Source organism: Eschrichtius robustus, chromosome 21 (genome assembly GCF_028021215.1).
Source record: "Eschrichtius robustus isolate mEscRob2 chromosome 21, mEscRob2.pri, whole genome shotgun sequence".
Taxonomy (NCBI): Eukaryota; Metazoa; Chordata; class Mammalia; order Artiodactyla; family Eschrichtiidae; genus Eschrichtius; species Eschrichtius robustus.
In genome coordinates, this window is record NC_090844.1 from 14,256,992 (window position 1) to 14,276,978 (window position 19,987).

A 19,987-nucleotide genomic window follows, 5' to 3' on the forward strand; every position below is an offset into this window, starting at 1 on the left:
TTTCCAGTCCATCCCTCTCCCTCCCCCCATCCTTTGGCAACCACAAGGCTGATCTCTATGTCTGTCCCATACACTCTTACACCACGCTTTCCTTGATTAAATCATCACTTTCTTCCATACCTTGGTTTATCTTCTTTACAAAGCTATATTATTTTCAACATTTCTTTCCTTTCTTAATTCTTCTTCTGTGTGAACTAGAGAGTTTACACCTTTAAATGCTTCTAAAATGAAGAAACAGTCTTTTCTTTTTTGAAGCTCCTTAATCATATACCATTCATTTTTCCTGGAGGGTGAGAGTTACCCCTGTCAGCTGCTTGGAACCCTTTCTGGAGCAAGACGGTAGAGAAATAAACTACAGACATTGGTGTCTTGATTATTTATCTTGGTCTCCAGGAAGTTTTATGCCCGTAGCAGGAAGATTGTGTGTGTGTGTAGCATAATTATTTCTCTCTGCAGAAACTCGAGTATGTAGAGAAATATCATAAGTACACAGGACATTTTAGTTCTTATCTCTCAAATTTTCTCTATACTTTGCACTGGTTTCTAATTACCTTCATTAACTTTTAGCGTTCTCCAAGTCTCAGTTCACCTTTTCCTGGTGTCTGTTTTATCTAGGTACGTACTTAGGCCGACTCTTTTTCTTAAATAACTTTATAATGGAGATACAGTTTAAAAATATTTAATTTTTTCCTTTCTTGAGTCAAAAACCTTTGCCACTTCTGCCCTCAGTGTTCATTTACATATAATTTTTATAGGAGAAATGCCAAGAGAAAGACCATAAAATCATATAATATTATTAATATTATATGATTGAAAAACAGAAGGATATAAACTGTTGTTTTTGCAAGCTATCTCTTGAGAAAGGCTTCCTACTTCCCATTATCAGATTAATAACTGAGCATAGATGCCTCTGTTCAGAGAGTTTTTTAATAGTGCAGAGAGAGAGCTCGGCGTATTTAGCTGGAGTAGGTGGGGGGAGGGGCTGGGTATAGTGGAAGTAAAAGCAAAGCTGCGCCATATTCTGTCCTGGGAAATGGAGGAAAGTTGGAGAAGGAGAGGAAGAATGAAGAGAGTCAGGTGTCTCTTGATTTCCCCCCCAGAGGCCTATGATTTCAGGTGAATTAACTTCAAGAGAGTCTGGACCTCAGGCACATCAAAGTAAGCTGGGCAAAGCAGTGTGATCAGGCAGACAGGGGGCCCTGGGGTTTAGTTTTGCCAAGCTACCGTCATTCTTTGTCCGATGGGGATGCAGAATTGAGAAGTGAGGAATCTACAGTAGCGCACATGATGGTAAGGTGAGGTGACCCCACAGCAGAGGCTGGAGGAAGGGCACGACAGATGTTCAGGAGTCTGCAGCCTGCAGAAGCTAACATGAGGCTGAGTCAACCAGGAAGTGACCATCCTGAGCAAACCAAGGGCGATCAGGTCGCCAGTTACACCATCCTCAGATTTCAGCCCTGAAGGCCAGGAGACCCCCAGGGGACAAGGGACACAGCCCTGGAGACCAGAAGAGGTAGAGGACATCCTGCCCAAGACCCCAGGTCTTTTCCACTAACATGAGAACTTTAAACCCTCCTTCTTTGCATTCATCTGGGAGCTGTCTTGGGAAGGAAGTATAGGAGGGGAGGCTGTTCAGAAGGGCTGAGCATTTCATCCTGATGAGTGATTCTTTCCTAATATGAGTGCCTAAATCTTTGCAACAGATTGCACTCAAACAGGGTTAGACATTTGATTAATTTTACATATGTATTTACATAATACATAAATATATATTATGTTATAAATATATATACACAGATTATGTGTATGTATATATATATATATATATTTCTATTAACCAGAAGGTGGCGATTTGAAAGCCACAGTAGTTAAGAAATTACATATTTTAGGCTTTTTTAACTTGTGTGTAAATTAAATCTTTGACTTCATTACAACTTTTTCCTTATATCAAAAGAAATACATCTTAATTATAAAAAGTTTAAAAAATAAAATTTAAAAAATAAAGTTTAAAAATTATCTGTAATCACTGAAGATATGGCCATAATCAACATTTTTCTGAATATTTTTCTAGTCTTATTTCAGTGTCTATACAGTCATGTGTTAGGTTGAACCCTATGAAATGACTGGCATTTGACTGTTTTTGTCTTATAAAATTGTGATTTCATAGGGCAAACCTAATACATTTGTTTTAGGTACACACACAACCCTCTATTTTCTAGGCATATGTAAAAATATACATTCTTACAAAAATGGGATCACGTTGTTTTGTAGCATTTTTTCACTTAACAATTAATTGTGAGCATGTTTATACATCATTAAATATTGTTCCATGAGGCTTTGTAAAATGATTACATGGTATTCTATAGTAAAAAGTGCCACAATTTAACAGTTCCCCTATTGTTAGATATTTAGGTTTTTTATAATTATTTGATGTCAGAAATAACATGACAATCATATTTGTAGCTAAAAATTTGAACTCATTCATAATTATTTGTGGTGACTAAATATATATAGAATAAATCTATAGAAATAATAAAGATATATTAGAAATATATGTATTTATATTTATTATTTATGATTAAATATATTATTAAATATATATATGTAGAATAAATACAGTGAAATGGCGTTATTAGCAATGAATATATAGTACTTACAAGTTTTTGTTATTAATTGTCAAATTGTCATTGAAGAATTTTATCTAAATTGATAAAATGTAAATTTATTCCCACAAACATGATAAGGAAATGAACTTTTGCATGGTTGCCAATTTGCTAGATAAAAAATAATAACATTTTATTTTTGATTCCTGGGATTGAATAATTATTTATATGCTTAATAGTTCCATGTTTATTTTGTCTTTATCTTTTAAAAAAAACTGTCTCCTCCTGCCCTTTGTTTTGTGCTGTATGAATCTGCCCACAAAGGAGACTGAGCTCATTGTCTGGCCTCAAGTCACTAATTCCTGTTCCCTCCCCAAGGGCAGAATTTCTCTGCCTCAGAACCAATGTTTTTGAATTTCCATTTCTTTGAGATCCATATCCAGTTGCCACTCAGTCTGCTGGTATTTCAGGAAAACATTTCCCCTAAAGATTTCATGGACAGTTTAGAAATGGAAGGAACTTGATGATTCAATTGATTTTCTTCATTTTACCAATGAGGATATTGACCTTTTGGCCATTTCAGTAACTTTCAATGTCACAGATCACATGAGGAAAATTCAGGGCCCTATAATGGCGCTCTAGGCTTCTAGTCTGGTTGTATAATACATCCATCACCCCCAGTCCCACTATGGTTTCTGCAGATAGACTAGATCTCTGTGTTGGAACCGTCAAAGTAGCTCATGGCTGGTAGCACTTTATCCACATTTCCTGCTCTGTTCTTTTTCTATTTCTAGCTTCTAACTCTGTTTTTATGTCACTTCCTTCTTAAGAACAATTAGCTTATATGAAAAATTACAATACCTCCTGTTTTATATGGTACAATATATGCTTTAAAAATCTTATTAATTAAAAACATTTTTTAACACTTTATTCTGACTGTCCTCTTCAAACATCTAGACTCTAAAACTTGGTAGTGCAGCCAAGAGGAGCATTTACAAGTAAATCCAAATGTTTGATGCTAATTAAATCAGTGAAAATGGTAACTTCAAAAGGAAAAGAAGGGCAGGGAACTAGCCTTTATTTAGTGCCAACTATGTGTTCAATTCTGCTTTTATATTTTTATCTCCTTTACTCCTCAAACATTATGTGATTTTTTAAACTGTATCCATTTGCAAGCTAACTGAAGTTGTCACCAGTTCAGGGCCACTTCCTTAGAAACCTGAGTCTGAATTTGAACAATATGCTTTTCATACTGTTTTACTGATTTGTGTTGGCAAAGCAAGGCATTCGTTCTATTATACTTTTTCTTTTGGTAAATTCTGAATTCCAGAGCGATCCTCAAATAATATGTCATTGTCAACACCCACACACAGTCAAAAAGGAGGCTTAGCTACATTTGGATTTGAAGTTTACACTGTGGTCTTTGTTGTTTCTTTAAATCTTTTCTTGCCGGGAAAAATAGCTCCTTAGGTAGGAATATTATTCTCGACCCCATTTAGAAAATAGGTCATTTCATCTATGCATCATCAGTGTTGAGAAGTATGCTGTGGTTTTCAATACAGCTGTCTAGCAGTTTATCTTTAATAGTGAAAGAAATACCAAGCCCGTTAATCCCGGGGCAGATGTCTGCTAAGCATGTTGTCATATCATCTGACAACTGACCAAAGGCATAGCGGTGTGTGTTGAGGGATGTTGGGTGGATGGGAAGAGTAGATAGCACTAGCTCAGAGTTCATAAGCATTTTGAGATTCTTTCATTAGAAGAGAGAAGGAGAGAAAGAGAATGAGGGAGAGGGAGAGAAGATTATATGTTAGGGGCCTCATTACAAATACTTTGAACAAGTAGTAGTACAGTGTTTTTCCTAGGGAGTAGGTCAAAGATCAGCTTGCTAATTCTAACTCATTTCTGTCTGCCAATAACTATCTTTCTTAGCTGAAGAGTTGGGGAGAAAATGCCAGTAATTCTAGGCAGAAGCCTACACTATCAGCAACTCTGATAAGCTATCTAACAACTGCTTTGTTTGTACAGGAGCAGCCTTTGAAGGGGGTATTCTTACTAAAAAAGTAAGCCTACAGATGGCCAACAGACACATGCAAAGATGCTCACCATCTTTGAATTAAACATCTTCTATCGATATTGAGTCACCAAAATGAGCTCAGTGGAATGATCAAAAAATGTCTTGCTGTGTCAGAGCTCTGTGTCTCAGGCCCCAGGGGTGCTTAGTTGAGAAGTCGGCAGCATTCAGTCAGGAATCTTCAAGCCAGGATGCCTTGAATGTGTGGTCTTGATATCCTATTCCTTGTATCAAAACTCATCTGCAGAAAAGCCCAGGGGTACTGGCTCAAATACAGGCTAGCGTTTTTTGAGCAACAAAAGTGAAAAAGTGCTACGGGTTGGCATTGCATTAGAGACCCAATAAAGTCAATGTTTATGCCAATCTAATTCTGAGACCAATTTTAGTTGATATAGTTAAAGAATAGTGAGTGAGTTTTTAGAAAAGGTATGCTGATTCCTTGCCATTTTTTGTCCAAGGGAATTTTTCCAGGATAAGTATTATCTATAAATTCTTGAGCCTATACCTCACCATGACCTTATCAATACTTACACCCTTAGGAAAAACATTGATATTTCATGAGTATCCAGTCAGCAACTTCTGATACCATTAGCTTTCATTTTCTACCTTTTTGTATTTTAACTGTCCATATGTATCGTAGTGCATATCTCTCTCTTTCTCTCTCTCTCTCTATATATATCTAAATATCTATAGATAGATAGATATTTATAGATAGATAGGTAAATAGATATTTACTCACTGGCAAACAGAGTTGATTGAGTGTTTCAATACTATCTTCTGTCCCTTGTGGGAAGACAACTAGTAGTCTGCTGACACTTCCTTTGAAGGGTCTCTTGAGTGTGTATTGGAGATTACTTCTTGAAGAAGATCATTGAGAACATACGGTGAAACAAAGTAGATCAAATAGTCTGGTCTTGTGGAATTAGGTGCCAACTAGAAATCTCAAAGGAGCCTGAGAGCCCGAGGCATCATCTGAAGAGACATCGGTATCTGTGTCCTTTCTCTTTTTTGTCTCCTCAGCTCACCCTTTCCACGTTATACAATTATAATTTAGAAATGTTCTGTGCTTCTCATTGAGGGCGTAGCCATCACGGAAGCAGCCTTTGCAAAACTTGGGAACCCAGGGTTTTGAAAGGTTAACAAGAGAATAATCCAGAAATCCCTGGAGCCTATGGAGACCTAAAAGTCTTTGAATATCTTCTCAATAGACCCCATACAGAGAGCTTCAGCCACTCAGATGAGTTCAGCCAATTTGTCAGAAGGAGATGGTGCGTCAATACCTAGTCTTATCTTCTAAAGGTTCAGCAAAATGTTGTTTAATGACTCCGTAAAGTATTTTATTACTGAACTCACTGGAGGTACTGACTGGTCTCTGATTAATGTGCAGTCATGTAAAAGGCAATGGAGACAGTTAAGATCAGAGATAAGGACTCATCTCCCTATGAAGGATACTCCTGTAGACTCAGAGCCTCTGCTGTAGGATGGCCTGATGGTGAGTTTCCTAGTCTGTGCAAGTTTGTGTGTAATTAACAGCGAGTAAGAAGATCTTGGTAAAATTTTACCCGTCGGGAACTAGAATTTTTTTCTGCATTACTGAATATACCACTGGTTATTTTTTATTGGGGTGTCTCTTTATGTGCATGAGTGTGTGCGTGTGTGTGTGGGGGGGGGGGTATGTGTAGGGGAGAGGGTTCTCTTCTCTGTGAAGGCATAAGCTGAACTATTTAACAGTTATCCTCTGTTATATCTTGTTTTTATATGCAAATTTCAAATTGAGGATGGGGGTGGGAGGATGGGGAATTTCCGTGTTGTCACCCTCTGGGGCAAGATATTTTTTCTGTATTTATCACCCATCAACAACTGGGGAGCAGAGAAGGAGTGACCCCAAGAGAAGGACTGTACTGTTTTCCTAGGGCTGCCATAACAGCATACCACAGAATGAGTGACTTAAAGAAATTTGTTTTCTCACAGTGTCTGGAGGCCAGAAGTCCTAGATCAAGGTGTCAGCAGGGTTGGTTTCTTCTGAAGGCCTCTCTCCGTGGCTTGTAGATGGCCATCTTCTCCCTGAGTCTTTACATGGTCTTCTCTCTGTGCTTATCTGTGTCCTAATCTCCTCTTCATGTGAGGACACCAGTCATATTGGATTAGAGCCCATCCAATGATCTTATTTTAACTTAATTACCTCTTTAAAGCCCCATCTCCAAACATAGTCACATTCTAAGGTACTGGGGGTTAGGACTTCCACATGAATTTGGGGAGATACAATTCAGCCCATAACAAGGACTAAGCTCCTCGTTTTGTATTTAAACACAGTCACTATTACTAAAAATGTTGACTAGAGATGAGAATATTCCCACCCTTTTATTCACCAGGAACGTAGGTGTGACTCTCATATTGTAGATGGTGTGAATAATTAGAGGGGCACAGTTGGATGCCTCAAGGGAAGCCTAAGGAGGTGGCACTGTCAACTTCTCACTCAGAGCTCAGGCTAGTCTTGTCATAAGTTCCCTACCGTCTGTGTGTCTTTGGGAAAGAGGTGAAGTCTCTCCTTACCATCCATGGGACCTCTGATCAGGTGACCGATTTCTGAACTTAATCTACCCTCGCATGCCCAGCCCTTGACTCCACCATAGGAGAGATCAGCCTCTCTGCCCTGGATGGGCTTCAGTATCAGGCTTAGATGCTTTCACAGAGGCCCCATTTTGCTCAAGGAGATTTTCCACAGTTTAATGTTTACCTGTAAGCACTTGTTTAGTTGGTACCTTGTCCAACCTCACCGACAGTCTTACTCCTGGCATCCCTGGCCTTTATGCACTAGATGCCAAGAGCACCTACATTTGTGACAACCAAAAATGTCTCCCTACATTGCCTTATGTCCCCAAAGAGAGGGACAAAATCACCCTGGGTGAGAAACACTGTGTTATACATTATGAAAATATTTTAGATCTAACTTTTCTGGAATGTATCTACTTTCAAAATAAATTATTATCTGTTCTCTCAGTTTTGATTCAACACTTGTACACTTAGCTAACTCCCAGGATGCTTTGGATGCTGTATCCAACTGCTCTGCAGTTTATACATTTCTCATTTTAATATCTCTCTTCCTTTAGCTACCCCTTAGCTATAAAAATGCCTAATGCATGTGATGGCTTATGGCAAGGAGATAATAAATACTATTTTCTTCTCTCTCTTTATCTTTTCTTTCCTTCCTCTACCAATTCCTCAGATTGCAACAGATTTTCTAGCCTAGTGGTAATTCTGTAGTTCTTGCCTCTTGGCTTTATATTAATTGCATTTTCATGAATCCTGGAGATTGACTTTGGCTTTTTCTCACTATTTTTATAAACCTTGGTAATGTTGAAATGACTTGAAACATGATTTATTCACTTTATTTCAGAGTCCTGTTCAATGTTAAATGTAGGTTGTAATATAATATGTTCAGTATGATTCTACTTTTGTTCACATACTAAACACACACACACACACACACACACACACACCACACTAATACACATGTGCAGAAAACACTCTGGAGGTGTATGTTCCAAATGGTAATCTTTACCCTAAATGAGACTCTTAGTGATTACATGTTTTTTCTTTTTGCTCATTTATATTTTCTAATTTTTCTTACAATATACGTCTGTTGCTGGTGTAATTAAAAAAGACAAAAATGCTTTACAAAGTCATTCTCAAGCTTTCTGTATGATCAGTGCAAGATTTGACACTCATCCACGTGTGTTGTTAATGGTAACAAGAGTTTTGTTTGGAATGGCACTTATTTTTGGAAGACACCAGGACAACTGAGTCACCCGTTATATTTTAGGGAAAAGGGTGAAACAAGAAACCCCAAAGGAACAGGTGAAGATTCACTAGGCAGATTTCTGTCTTGTACTGAAAGTTTTTTGGGTCAAGATATATGTATGTGCATGAGCTCAGATGGAACTTTCCTGAGCTACGGAGGGGCTGAATTTAGCAGTGAGCTAAAGCTCTCAGTCACTTAGCGCATCATCCAGCAGAGAATGGCTAGTGTGTCCTGGGGATTTGTATACTGAAAAGAGGTCCAGTAAGCACACCATGTTCTTAGATCATGTTGGCCTTGCCTGTCTCCAAATGGCTCCACAATAGCAAGCATTTCCCAAAGCACCACCAGCTGTCAATGTGACTCATAGGCAACAGCCTCTAGGATCTTCATGAATCACAGCTCATGGGCAGGCTCCTGCTCAGCTGAGACATGTCAATAATTGAAATTATATCCTCACTGGTTACCGTGTACTTTTAGAAACCCAAATTAGCTTTCCTCAGGGAAACACTGTTGTGCTGGGCAAGGCATACACCTGTTTCTCATCATCTTGTGCATAGCTCGATAATGTTGCAAGTGCCTGGCCATTCATGATGGCAGAATTTGCGAGAGGGAAGTGGTGGAGAGGGAGGGAGGTGGATGGATGTAGTTGTTTGACTCGGAGTGCACAATCTGATCAAAAGTGTTTAGCACCGGGCTTGGCTGGCTTAGAAGAAAGAGTACAAGCTTGGTAGATAGATACCAGGTTTTGAATCCAATTTCCATCACATAGTTTGTATTAACGTCTTAGACCCTCAGCTTCCTCATCTATAAAATGGGCACAGAGCAGATTTCCTCTTAGATTTGTTGTGAGGATAAAGACATGGAATACTCGTAAATAACACATATAGCAGACAGACATAGCAGACATTCAGTGTTCCTTTCCCTCTAGTCACTTTCTAGGTTTGTTGCTGACAATTGGAATAGACCAGGGGTTCACAGGTTTTTTTTTCTATAAAGGGACATATAGCAAGTGTTTTAGGTTTTGTGGGCCAGGAGGCAAGATTGAGGATATTACGTACATACTTACATTACAGAGAGAAAACTACTTTCCACCCATTTTTAATTGATGAAATTCAAAATATAATAATAATAGGATAAAGTTTTTCTAATATAGACCGACCAGTGAAAAGAAAGGGATTCTTTTTCTGGGGAGACAGCATTTCACTTAATTGGGGCTCAAAGTTATCGTCAAATTTATTGCCCATGTTCATCTGTACAAACCATTCTTAACTTGCAGACCAAGTAAAAGCAGGCAGCGGGCTGAATTTGGTCCGCAGGCTGTAGTTTGCCAGTTCCTGGTGTAGTCCGTTTACCGCTAATGCCAGTCTCTGCTTGTGCTCTAAACCAATCATCCACGATGAGTAAATAATTTGAAATCATAATTGCTACACAAACAACTATTGGAGGGCTACAATCTGGAAAGGAAGATGAAATAATTCAACCTTTAAATACACAGGCTTTTAGACGCTGACCAAGTGCTTATCCTATTTGATTAATTTGTGGCTGCAATCTGGAAAACAGTGGGAAGAAATGATCAGGCCACACAAAGTGACCACCTACGCACAGAGATCAAGCAGTGGACCATCATGGAAATAGTTACTCAAACAGGTTCTTTCTGCTTCCTGTCAAATAAGAAATGGACATGCCCGTTTGTAGTACTCCCTCTAAAGGGGGGATTAAAATTTGGCACATAAAATAATGAGGGTCCCTTCCTGCTGCCCTTCCGCTGACCTGGCTGGCCAGTTAGTGGACAGATGTGAGTCCACAGCAGATTGAGGCTGGTGAGCAGAGACGGTGCTTTACGGGGTCGTTGTATTGGATTCACAACGATGCATCCTACTCCACCTACCAAGGTGGCCATCAGTGGCACAAATGAGATGCACTAAGGAATTTTTGGTGTGTATTGGTGATCGTGCATTGACATAAAATCAAGTAAAACAGGTCACTAAGCATCAACTTTTGCAGCAAAAATAAATGCATTCTACCCAGAATCCTGGCATTCACAGTGAGGAAGCACAGCAGGAGGGTCGAACTGTGGCTGTAGCTGTTCTGGACCCTGCAGCGGTGCCTGGTTGGCTGTGACAGAAGTCTAGGCAAAATGAAAAGCTGTTTAGGGATTCTGGAGCTCGGGGCTTTGACAAAGTTTCTGTTGCATCTCAGCAGACTCTACAGAGAAGCAGATGATAAATTCTCAGGTGGGACAAGGGAATCCAGATTTTGATGCATGTGGTCTTAAAATCCCAGATTTATATTTTTAGCGTGCCGAACACTTGGCAACAGATTCTCTTGAAGAGGGTAATGACAAGCAACCTCTGAGTACACCAACAGCATCCTTCATTTGATCAGATTCAGATTCACCTAGTTAAATTACCCATAAATGTTCTCATGAAGACAGGGCCGAAAGAATAATATGGGTCATGTTCTTCCTACAAAGGGAACATGTTTTTGTGGAAAGCTAATACACAGTGGAAACTATCCAGTGGAACAGAGGGGATCAGGGTGGGTATTAGGATGAAGCAACATGATAAGACATTGTTGATAACTGAATTGCCAACAGAGGAACGTACGTGTTTCTGAATACGTGAGTGATAGATATGGAATAGGGCTGAAGCACATAGAGCAGGAAGGACTACGCTTTATTAGAAAGGATCCAACTAGAAGAGCTAGTTACTTAGTATCTATGTGAGATAAAGGAATGACACCCAATGGCAATACATAGTTTGAGATTCATTGAGAGCTTGTGAGTATTAACAGAGTCTGCCATGCCAATGGTGGTAAAGCTTTTTAGGGCAACTGAAGAAAGGTGAATTTGGAAAGTGCTTACAACTTCTTGTAATTAACTTCTTCTTAGAAAAATAGCTATTTTTGAGGCAGAAATATTTTAAAATGTGTTGTTTTAGCTGAAGAGCAATGTTTAGCCAAGGAGTATTTAGCAAATGAGCTTTGGTCATGGTTTTAAAACATATTTCTTCTCTGAGCTGATGCAAATGCATCTTTTCTCCATTTGTGTGTCAAGAGAACACAGAGCAAATGCATTTCCTCTGAGGTTTATCTAACAGATTGGGATAAAATACACAATTCATGTAAGGATAAATGTCAAGAAGAAAAACTGAAGTATGCTTCCAAGCAAAATTTATTAGATGTCTATTCAAGAAAAACACAATGACCTTTGCTTGTAAGAATTCAAAGTCAGTTACCTAAAAGCTAGGTATGAATATTTTTCCTTTTAAAATCAGATACAGAGAATAGAAACATTAATTTTTCTTAAATATGACAGGCAACAGATATTGAATTTTTTCTCATAAATGGCATCAAAGGTAATTATTCATTTATCAGCAAAGCTGCATGCAGTTGACCTAATTTCAAACCCAAAGCCTTTAAAATATAAAGCTGGCTGAGAACTTGACAGTAATCAAGGTAGTAATCAAGGCTACTCAAAGATGTTTCTTTACCTTCTTTCTAATGGAATTCCTCTCTAATCGGTATTTATATACATTTCAGTTTGGCTGCTAAGATGTTTTATGTTCATAAACTTTTGCAGAAGTGCTGTCTTACAGAATTGCACTGTCAAGGCATAATGATGATTTGTGGGAGATGTAAAGGGTAATCTGTTGAAAGTGTTTTAGCTTAGTTTAAAGGAAGGATAAAGACCAAATTAGGAAATTCCCCTGTTTTCTCAACAACTAAATAGTCCATACAAAAAATGAGCAAACATATGTACAAAATTCTAGAGTCTACATGCATTGTGAAAAGATCAACCACTGTTCACAGAAGAAATGCCATAAAAAGTTTTGTCTATAAGGTGCTCAAGATCCAAATATGAATAGTTCTTATGCAAAGTCATAAGAAATACAAAGCTAGTTCTCGGGGTATGTGTAATTCAGGCACTGTTAACCACATTAAATCTTTCAGGTCCCAATATCATCTTCAAGGTTTCTACTTCAGGGCAGAAAATTTAACCTGAATGATTTAACATTGCCTCTAAAAAGTGCCTCATGTATTCTGAGGAAATATTTTACACACACTAGGAAAATCAGGCTCAACATATTCCTGTCCTCAAATGTAGCCAGGATTCTGAGTTCCAGAGAAGAAAAATAATTATCATAGTAAAAATAATTGTACTGATCATAATCCTTACTAAAACCAGCCTTAATACTTGTGATGCTTCTGAAGTACTCTATTTCTATAAAATAATATGTGAGATTCTTTTACATTTCCATAAAATGTACATATCTTATGGATTGTCTGCTCTCATACAATCTCAAATGTGTATGTGTACACACAGTGAAATCTTACCTATGAATATTGCTTACAGATGCTTTCAAGTGTCTATGTTAGAATGATTCTTTGCACCTCTCACTAACACTGCTTTTATTTAACTTTTATCAGATAAATAAAACACTAAGAGCTCATTGTTCATGATGCTGATTATTACATTTTAATATAAAATAGCAATGCAATTTTACAACACAATAGTTTTCTGTAATCTAGCTAAACCTCTTGTATTCTCCTGATTATTACCAAAGGCTCTTATTCACTTATTGTTTGCACTTCTAAAAAGTACAAAAAAAAAAAAAAATCCTACAGGAGAAGACTCCTATTTGAAACTCACGTTCAATTCAACAAAATCACACTCATTCGAATTAACTTTCCTACTCTCGCTTTAGATTTTGTAATCACTGTGCATATTACAACATATAAGTGCAGGCAAACAATAGCTGAAGTACAGTTGTCATATCGTGTAAACCAGGACACTAGGCAAACTCGTGAAAGGAAAATATACTGCCAAGCTAAGAAGGTGAAAATGCAAACCCCAGCAAGTAGTAATAAACAATCTTCTGGTTGCCTGAGGGGAGAACATCTTTCAAAGTGGACAAGAGAGCCTCCTTGAGACACTTACTTTTTTGCCTCAACTACTCAACCCTTATTAAATATAATGATTTTCTTTCTGATGCCGCACATTGACTTTTCAAAGTTTAGAGCGGACGGCAGGAATATGCGCTTTCACACGGAAGCAAATCCTCCAGTCTCCCCACTGCAGCAGCAGTTCCATTGCTGGTGGTTTGGTGGCAGATGGAGATGGTGATGGTGGGTGACTTCTACTGGAAACCAGAAGGCATAACAGCAGGAGGCCTGTGGAGATCTTTCAGGCAAGGTCATGCAGATGTGGTGCTGAAATGCAGCATAGATAATGGAGAGAGTGATTCACAGCCTCTTGACATAGTTCCCGGGAAAAGTACCAAAGAACTTGGTTCTTCTTGAGGTTCCTGAAAATAGAAGTGATAAATGAAAGAGGGGTAACAGCCATGAAATGTCAGTTCATATATGTGGGCTTGAAAACTCACGAAGAGAGCAAGCCCTCAGGGTTTGGAAAAGAGAGAAAACTCACTTGAAGAGATAGGAAGACAAAGTAAGCAGTTTTATCTGTATTGCCTGATGCCTCTGTTGCCCCTTGAGCTTAAATGCTGTGCTTCCATCACACCGGGCTGAACAGACAAGCTCAGCCTCTCGGTCTGAGGGGAGAGACAGCCTTGCTGAGGAGGTGGGCTTTTAAGTACGATGATACTCAAGTCTGATGAGGCTCCCTCGCCGAGGCTGTCAGACAGGAGTGAGGAGCGGAATCGGAAACGCATCTGGGAAGTGACGTTTTCAAACACAGTCTTCTCAATTAGGATACGGCTGGCCACGGGGTAAGGCAGGCTGGAAAAGCACCACAGCAAGGCTTGGTTCTGTGAGCAGGAGGTCTGTCACAGCTCCTCAGCACAGTGTAACGTGAAGGCTTTATTGGGGATGCCATCACCATCCAGTTTTATTATCTCATGGAAGATCATGCTGAACGCCACAGCATTCATTTACAAATAGCGCTGCCAGGGTCCTTAATAAAATATAGAAAATTTGAACTATCTACCAAGTCACTGAAGAAAAAACAGATAGACCACTACGAGTGGGCGGGGGTTGTATCACTGGGCATGTTTCTAATATGAGGAGTAAAACCAAATGCATAAACGGCCATCATTATGATCGCCTTTGGATTCGAATAACATGATTTCTTTGAAACTGTTTGGAAAAGCTAGCGCTTAGACGAAATTCTTCCTTAGGATTTCCAGCTCACGTAGAGCGAACAGGGTCTCTACACTTCCCTTTTGCATTTACCCTCTGGAACTTACTGTCCTGGTTTGATGACTGATTTTCTTTACCCCTGTGTAGGTAAGCCATTTTACCGTCTTCTGAATGGGGGATTAATATAAACAGAGGCAGAGGCTTGTGGCCGCTAATGTGGCCTTTGCTCTTATATTTCCCCACTGTTGGCCTGTCTACAGAAAGCCCTTATTCCCTCATCTTTTGTCTCCTCCATCCTCCTATGCCTCTGTTTCCTCTTTACCTCTTTCCTCTGTGACTTAGTATATGATACTCTTGTCTACAAAATTTTTCTCAGAAAACCTCTAGTTTTCTTTTAAGACGGTAAGAATGGGATTGTTTTTTAAGTGGTAAGAATGGAACTTCTACTTGGACCACACATTAAAGCTAAGGTGAATCACTGGTGTTTTAGGGCACCTACAGCAGACCTAGTCATGGGTGAGTTGTTCATTTCATCTTGTTTTCTCAGATTAGATCCTCACCGCTGACGACTAACATTTACCACTCAACAGAGTATTTGTATTTTGCATCTAGGGAGCAGTTTCGTTGTTTTTGTTCTTAGATCTCAGTCTTTCCTGGTTGGTGCTATTTAAAGAAATTTTCTTCTCTCAGTTGAACTGGAAATAAAACCAGCAGAAAATCACGTATACCTGAAGCAGTAAATACTAAACTATATTAAAAATGCAATTGCCTTGGGATTACATAGTGCATATGGATGTGTGAAAGATCAAAGGCATTATTAAATCAAAGAAAGCTTGACTATCACATCCAACCGTGCAAGGGAGCAAACATAAGCAAATTACAAAATGGCCAAATGTGTCTGAAAGGAAATGTACACATACCCACAAACCATCCATCATCACATTTTTCCATCACATCGATGACATCACTTTCTCTGAGCTCCAGCTCATCTTCATTCCTAGGAGTATAGTTATACAGAGCCTGAAACCTTAAACAGGACAAATGGATGTGTTAAACAAAATCTTTATGCCTCTGCGAAACTATAGAAGAGAGTATAATACTTATTTTACTTTTAACATTTCTATTCTTATTAACATATTAATTAGGTAGTATAAGTCTTTGGTAAGCATGTAAAGTAAGTAGAAGTAGTTAGGCTTTCAGGGGAATTAGACCACTCTAATAGCATTTCAAAACTCATAATGAGGAAAATTTATGGAAGATTCTGCTATCCATAGTTGGATTAAAACATTTATAAATTGGACCTGCATTTCAATTGTCCAGTCATAGATAGCTATCATTCGGACATTAAATGATAGTACAGAATATAAAAGAAGTGATATGTGCATTATTCAGCTATATAAAAACAAGAAGGAATTACGGTTTTAATTAGCCATAATCAGAAGCAAGTAATTGCAGCTTGCAAGTGGAATTTTCAAAAGATTCTAAATTGAGATGCATAAAATGTCTCAGATACAACTTCTAAATCACTGTATGGGAATTACTATAACAGAGAAGTGTGTGGTTTTTTTTTTTGTTTTTTTTATCAGGAGGAATTCTTTAAAGCAGTTTAGTTTCATAGTTTGAATCAGTGTAAGTGGTGATCTCAAACAGTAGGTTAGGGACATATGTTCCTTTTTAAATGGGTCTCAGAGAAATTGTGTTTAATGTAGAAACTCTCAAAATAATCATATAAAAAAGAATTACTGATAGAATGCTGTCACTTTCTCTGTCTGAATTCTTTGAGAACACATATTTTGCTGACATTGATCAGTAGCAAACTCAGACATTGAATTTTTGGTAATAAAATAGCATGCATATTCATATGGACTGGCATTTTGGAAAGACACAAATTCTAGCAGCTCGGGGTCAGGAAGCATTTGATATGCAGTTAACATGAAAACTTCATATTACCACTAAAATATTACCAGTATGTGAGGGGGATTTTTTTAAAAAGTTAGTGAATTTGTTTCTGCCGTTCTTCATAACAGTTAATGTAATTCTGCCAATGTAAGAAAATAAGAACCACATTTCAGGGCACTTTGAATTTTTTCAAGCCAACTTTAAAAGGTTGATAATATTGGATACTGCTCAGGAACAAGAATGATTTATTCTGATTACTTCATTCAGTCAGAAAATCTTACTTTGGTAGAACAAAACTATTCTATCATGTCATCTGAACTCAAACATCATGTGATAAACTGGGGCCTCGGCTGCATTGGCTTCTCTCCCTGTCCTTGAACTTTTTCGCATTGGGGGGTCTGGATAAAGTTGGATTGGGGGAGGGTGTATTGGAGAAAGAGCTGATAAGATGTGGTGCCTAACAGCCTCTCCTAGAAAACATTATCTTCCCTGGCCTGAGAGCAAAGCCTGAAATTCCAACATTAGAGATTTCTTCCCCTGTTAATATTTTGTCCTCCTAGTAAACCTTTTTAACCACTTGAGCTTTTGAGGTCTTCTATGGAAAAAGGATTCTGATTGTGGGGAAGGACATAGAAAGGTAGCCTGAATCCCAGAGCCGTGGCGCAACAGACAGGAAGGTCTTGAATACGGACATTCCTTAATTTGGATGTTTGCATGGGCCAACCCTGGTTGGAGCAAATTATTCTGCTGTTTGATTTGAGGATGCTCAGGTGAAGGAATGGTATCTCTTGTCTATCCCTGGGGAAAGTTAATTTCACCATAGTTCCTTTTACAATCTCACATTTGAGGGAGAAAGGCATTCCTGGGCTGTTAATTCTATGGATATACATTGCATCTCTCACTTTGGGAAACACTGATTCTCCGAGCTTTTCAGGCTTCAGCCTTCACCCAGGCACATCTCCAGCCACTTACAGAGACAGGCCTATTTAAGGCCACAAACCCCAGCTGCTTGAAGAATCTCAAGGTCCCAAGAGATTAAAAAAAAACAAACAAAATTGGCACGAACTCCTACTTCACTTTGATATGATGAAAGCCACTGTGCTTATCAGTTTACTTACCATTCTGGTTTAATTAGACCACCAAAAAAAAAAAAAAAAATTTGGAAGTTTCATGGAAACATAAACAAACCTTCCGGAAATCCTCCTGCCTCTGCTGGCTTTCAGAATCAGTGTTGCACGACAGGAAATGCAGTCGAATTACAATAAAAAATGCTGTTTTGAAAGATGTGTTGGTGAGATGAATGATGGTGGTGGGGTCAGGATGCCTCAAAAAGAAATTTGTCTTTTAAATAGGAAATGCTCAACCAAACTTGAAGCTCTCTCTATAACTTGCAACTTCTTCTATAACATATTTTACCATACTTCTGAATTGCAGTGACATTATAACATTATGTTCCTATTTTCACTCAAAACCTATTTCTTAAATGAAAGAGATTAAGTGATACCCATATAATTGGCATTGTGATCAAATAGAAATTTAATAAAGAATGTTTTATAATGTCCAAAGCAGAACACTGAAAATGTGCCTTCTTCTACCTGTGAGCTCATAAACTCGAGGAAGCATCAACTTCGTGACATGAAACAGTGTGACATCACCTACATCTTAGTTCATAAATTCATTAAAAGCTGCTGATATAATGGGTTGATAATGCAGTAAACCTAAGCAGCCTTGGGATTTATTTTTTGTGATGTGATCCCTTCATCATTTGTGTAAATAAGGAAACAAAACAAACCTTTAGAATTACAAGTTATATTTAACATTTTTCCAATTAAATGAAATTTTAAATTATTTGTACCTCCAACCTATTTTTTCATAGTCTTTTCCTTAACAAATAAAACCTTTCTGGCTGTACTCGGTGAGAGCCAGTTTCAGGTTAGAGATGGTTTCCGAGGAGCATGCTTTTAGCTAAGCACCAGGTCTGTGAGGAGTGAGGAGGTCACAGGCCACACACCAGGCCCCCCTGGTTTGCTCTGCTCCGGGGGAGCGGAGCTTGGGCAGTGGGCAGGAGGCACCCTGTGTGTGCTCAGGTCAGCCTGACGTGGTTTAGTCCTGTAAATGCTCCTTCCCAGGGTCTAGCTCCTCACTCAGAATAGGCAACAGCCAACAGGAAGTGGATAACCTCTGAATATCTCTCATGGGCAAAATGGAGCAGAAAGAGAATCTAAAAGACAATGTGTGACACCTTCAGATTGACTTGACTTAGAAAGGAGAGGGAATTTGAAAGAAAGTGTGAAAAGGCATTTTCCTGGTCCTCTGGGTAGTAAACATCCCGTAACTGAATGACAGTGCATGTTTTAATACTGCCATTTCCAGAAGAATGGAACTTTGGAATTATGCTACTAACTTATCACTGTAGGTCTACTTTGACGTTCTCCTGCTCTTCAAATATGTGTAAAAACAATGTTAGAACGTTTTCAGGGTATCTTTAAGGCTGTAGTTACTGGAATCTACATGGTGAGTAGAACAGAGCGGGAGACAGATTCATGAATCTTAGGAATCACTGCAGCATTGGAAGGTTTTTTTCTTAGTGCATAAATCAAAGTCTTCTCCGCAAAATCACGGATTTTTTTTTTTTTAAATTAGCTTCTGTTCTCTGTTGTGAAAGATGGAGACTATTGCAATTTCTCTTAATCTGGGAGATGTCATCTCATGTTAGTTACTCTGATCTCTTTCACTTGCAAAGTTGTACCATCCTCGCTTATGGTACACCAGTGGTCCATTTTGTGGGTCAAGGTTAGTCTCGAATTTAGAAGATAAGAAGAATACTTACGGTTCCCCCCCACCTTGAATGTTTTCATGAGTAAACACAGGACGCTGTGGCTGAAATGAAATGATTTTCAATGTAATCAATGCTTAAACTGGTACTAATTAAAAGATAATTTGGATAATGGCATGGCACTTTTCTTGACATTTAATATTTCCTGTTGTAAAAAACCAAGAGGAAGAAAAAAAAACCAAATAAAGGGTTTCTGCTGGATTAATAATTAAAATATTTTGAAAGGTGCTTTAAATTAAATCGAAATAACCAAGGTTCAAATCTTTTGAACATATCTGCAATCTTGTCTGCTCAAGCTTTATGGAAGAGTCAGGGTTTAGTCCCATTGATTTTTCAAAGGCCAGGAACATGGCAAGAACATAGACACCAAATCACTAGACTGGGAAGTCTGGACACCTTCATACAACCTTATTCTTCAGCGTTTCTCAAACAAGCAAAGAATAAACCACATTTAGTCTAACAGCAAAGTATCCACATTCATTCTAATATACTTTTCCTTCACAGACAACATTTTCACATACAGTACAGATAAACATGTCAAGAGGCAGACATGCCATGCTACATTTGAAGTTACACTCTCTGTTCTCAGTGTGGTGGAAACACATGCATTTTTAAAAAGAGAAAACAGAGTTTGAAATAGCATGTAACAAACAATATCCAGGTAACATGTAACA

The 19,987-nt window shown here is 38.4% G+C and overlaps 1 protein-coding gene across 10 annotated transcripts in view; it reads right to left on the reverse strand.

The window, feature by feature from the left end:
- Positions 1-11,689: 11,689 nt before the first annotated feature.
- Positions 11,690-19,987, reverse strand: part of SORBS2 (sorbin and SH3 domain containing 2) — a 203,712-nt gene continuing 195,414 nt past the window's right edge. For 3 of the 10 annotated variants that reach the window (XM_068531974.1, XM_068531977.1, XM_068531975.1), the window contains 3 exons: positions 19,308-19,357; positions 15,499-15,605; positions 11,690-13,785 (listed from right to left, as the gene is read on the reverse strand). In XM_068531974.1, coding sequence (XP_068388075.1) covers positions 13,724-13,785; positions 15,499-15,605; positions 19,308-19,357 — 219 coding nt within the window. In that variant the 3' untranslated portion in view covers positions 11,690-13,723. The remainder of the gene's footprint in view (positions 13,786-15,498; positions 15,606-19,307; positions 19,358-19,987) is intronic. The other 7 variants (XM_068531981.1, XM_068531979.1, XM_068531982.1 and 4 more) reach the window with 4 other exon arrangements.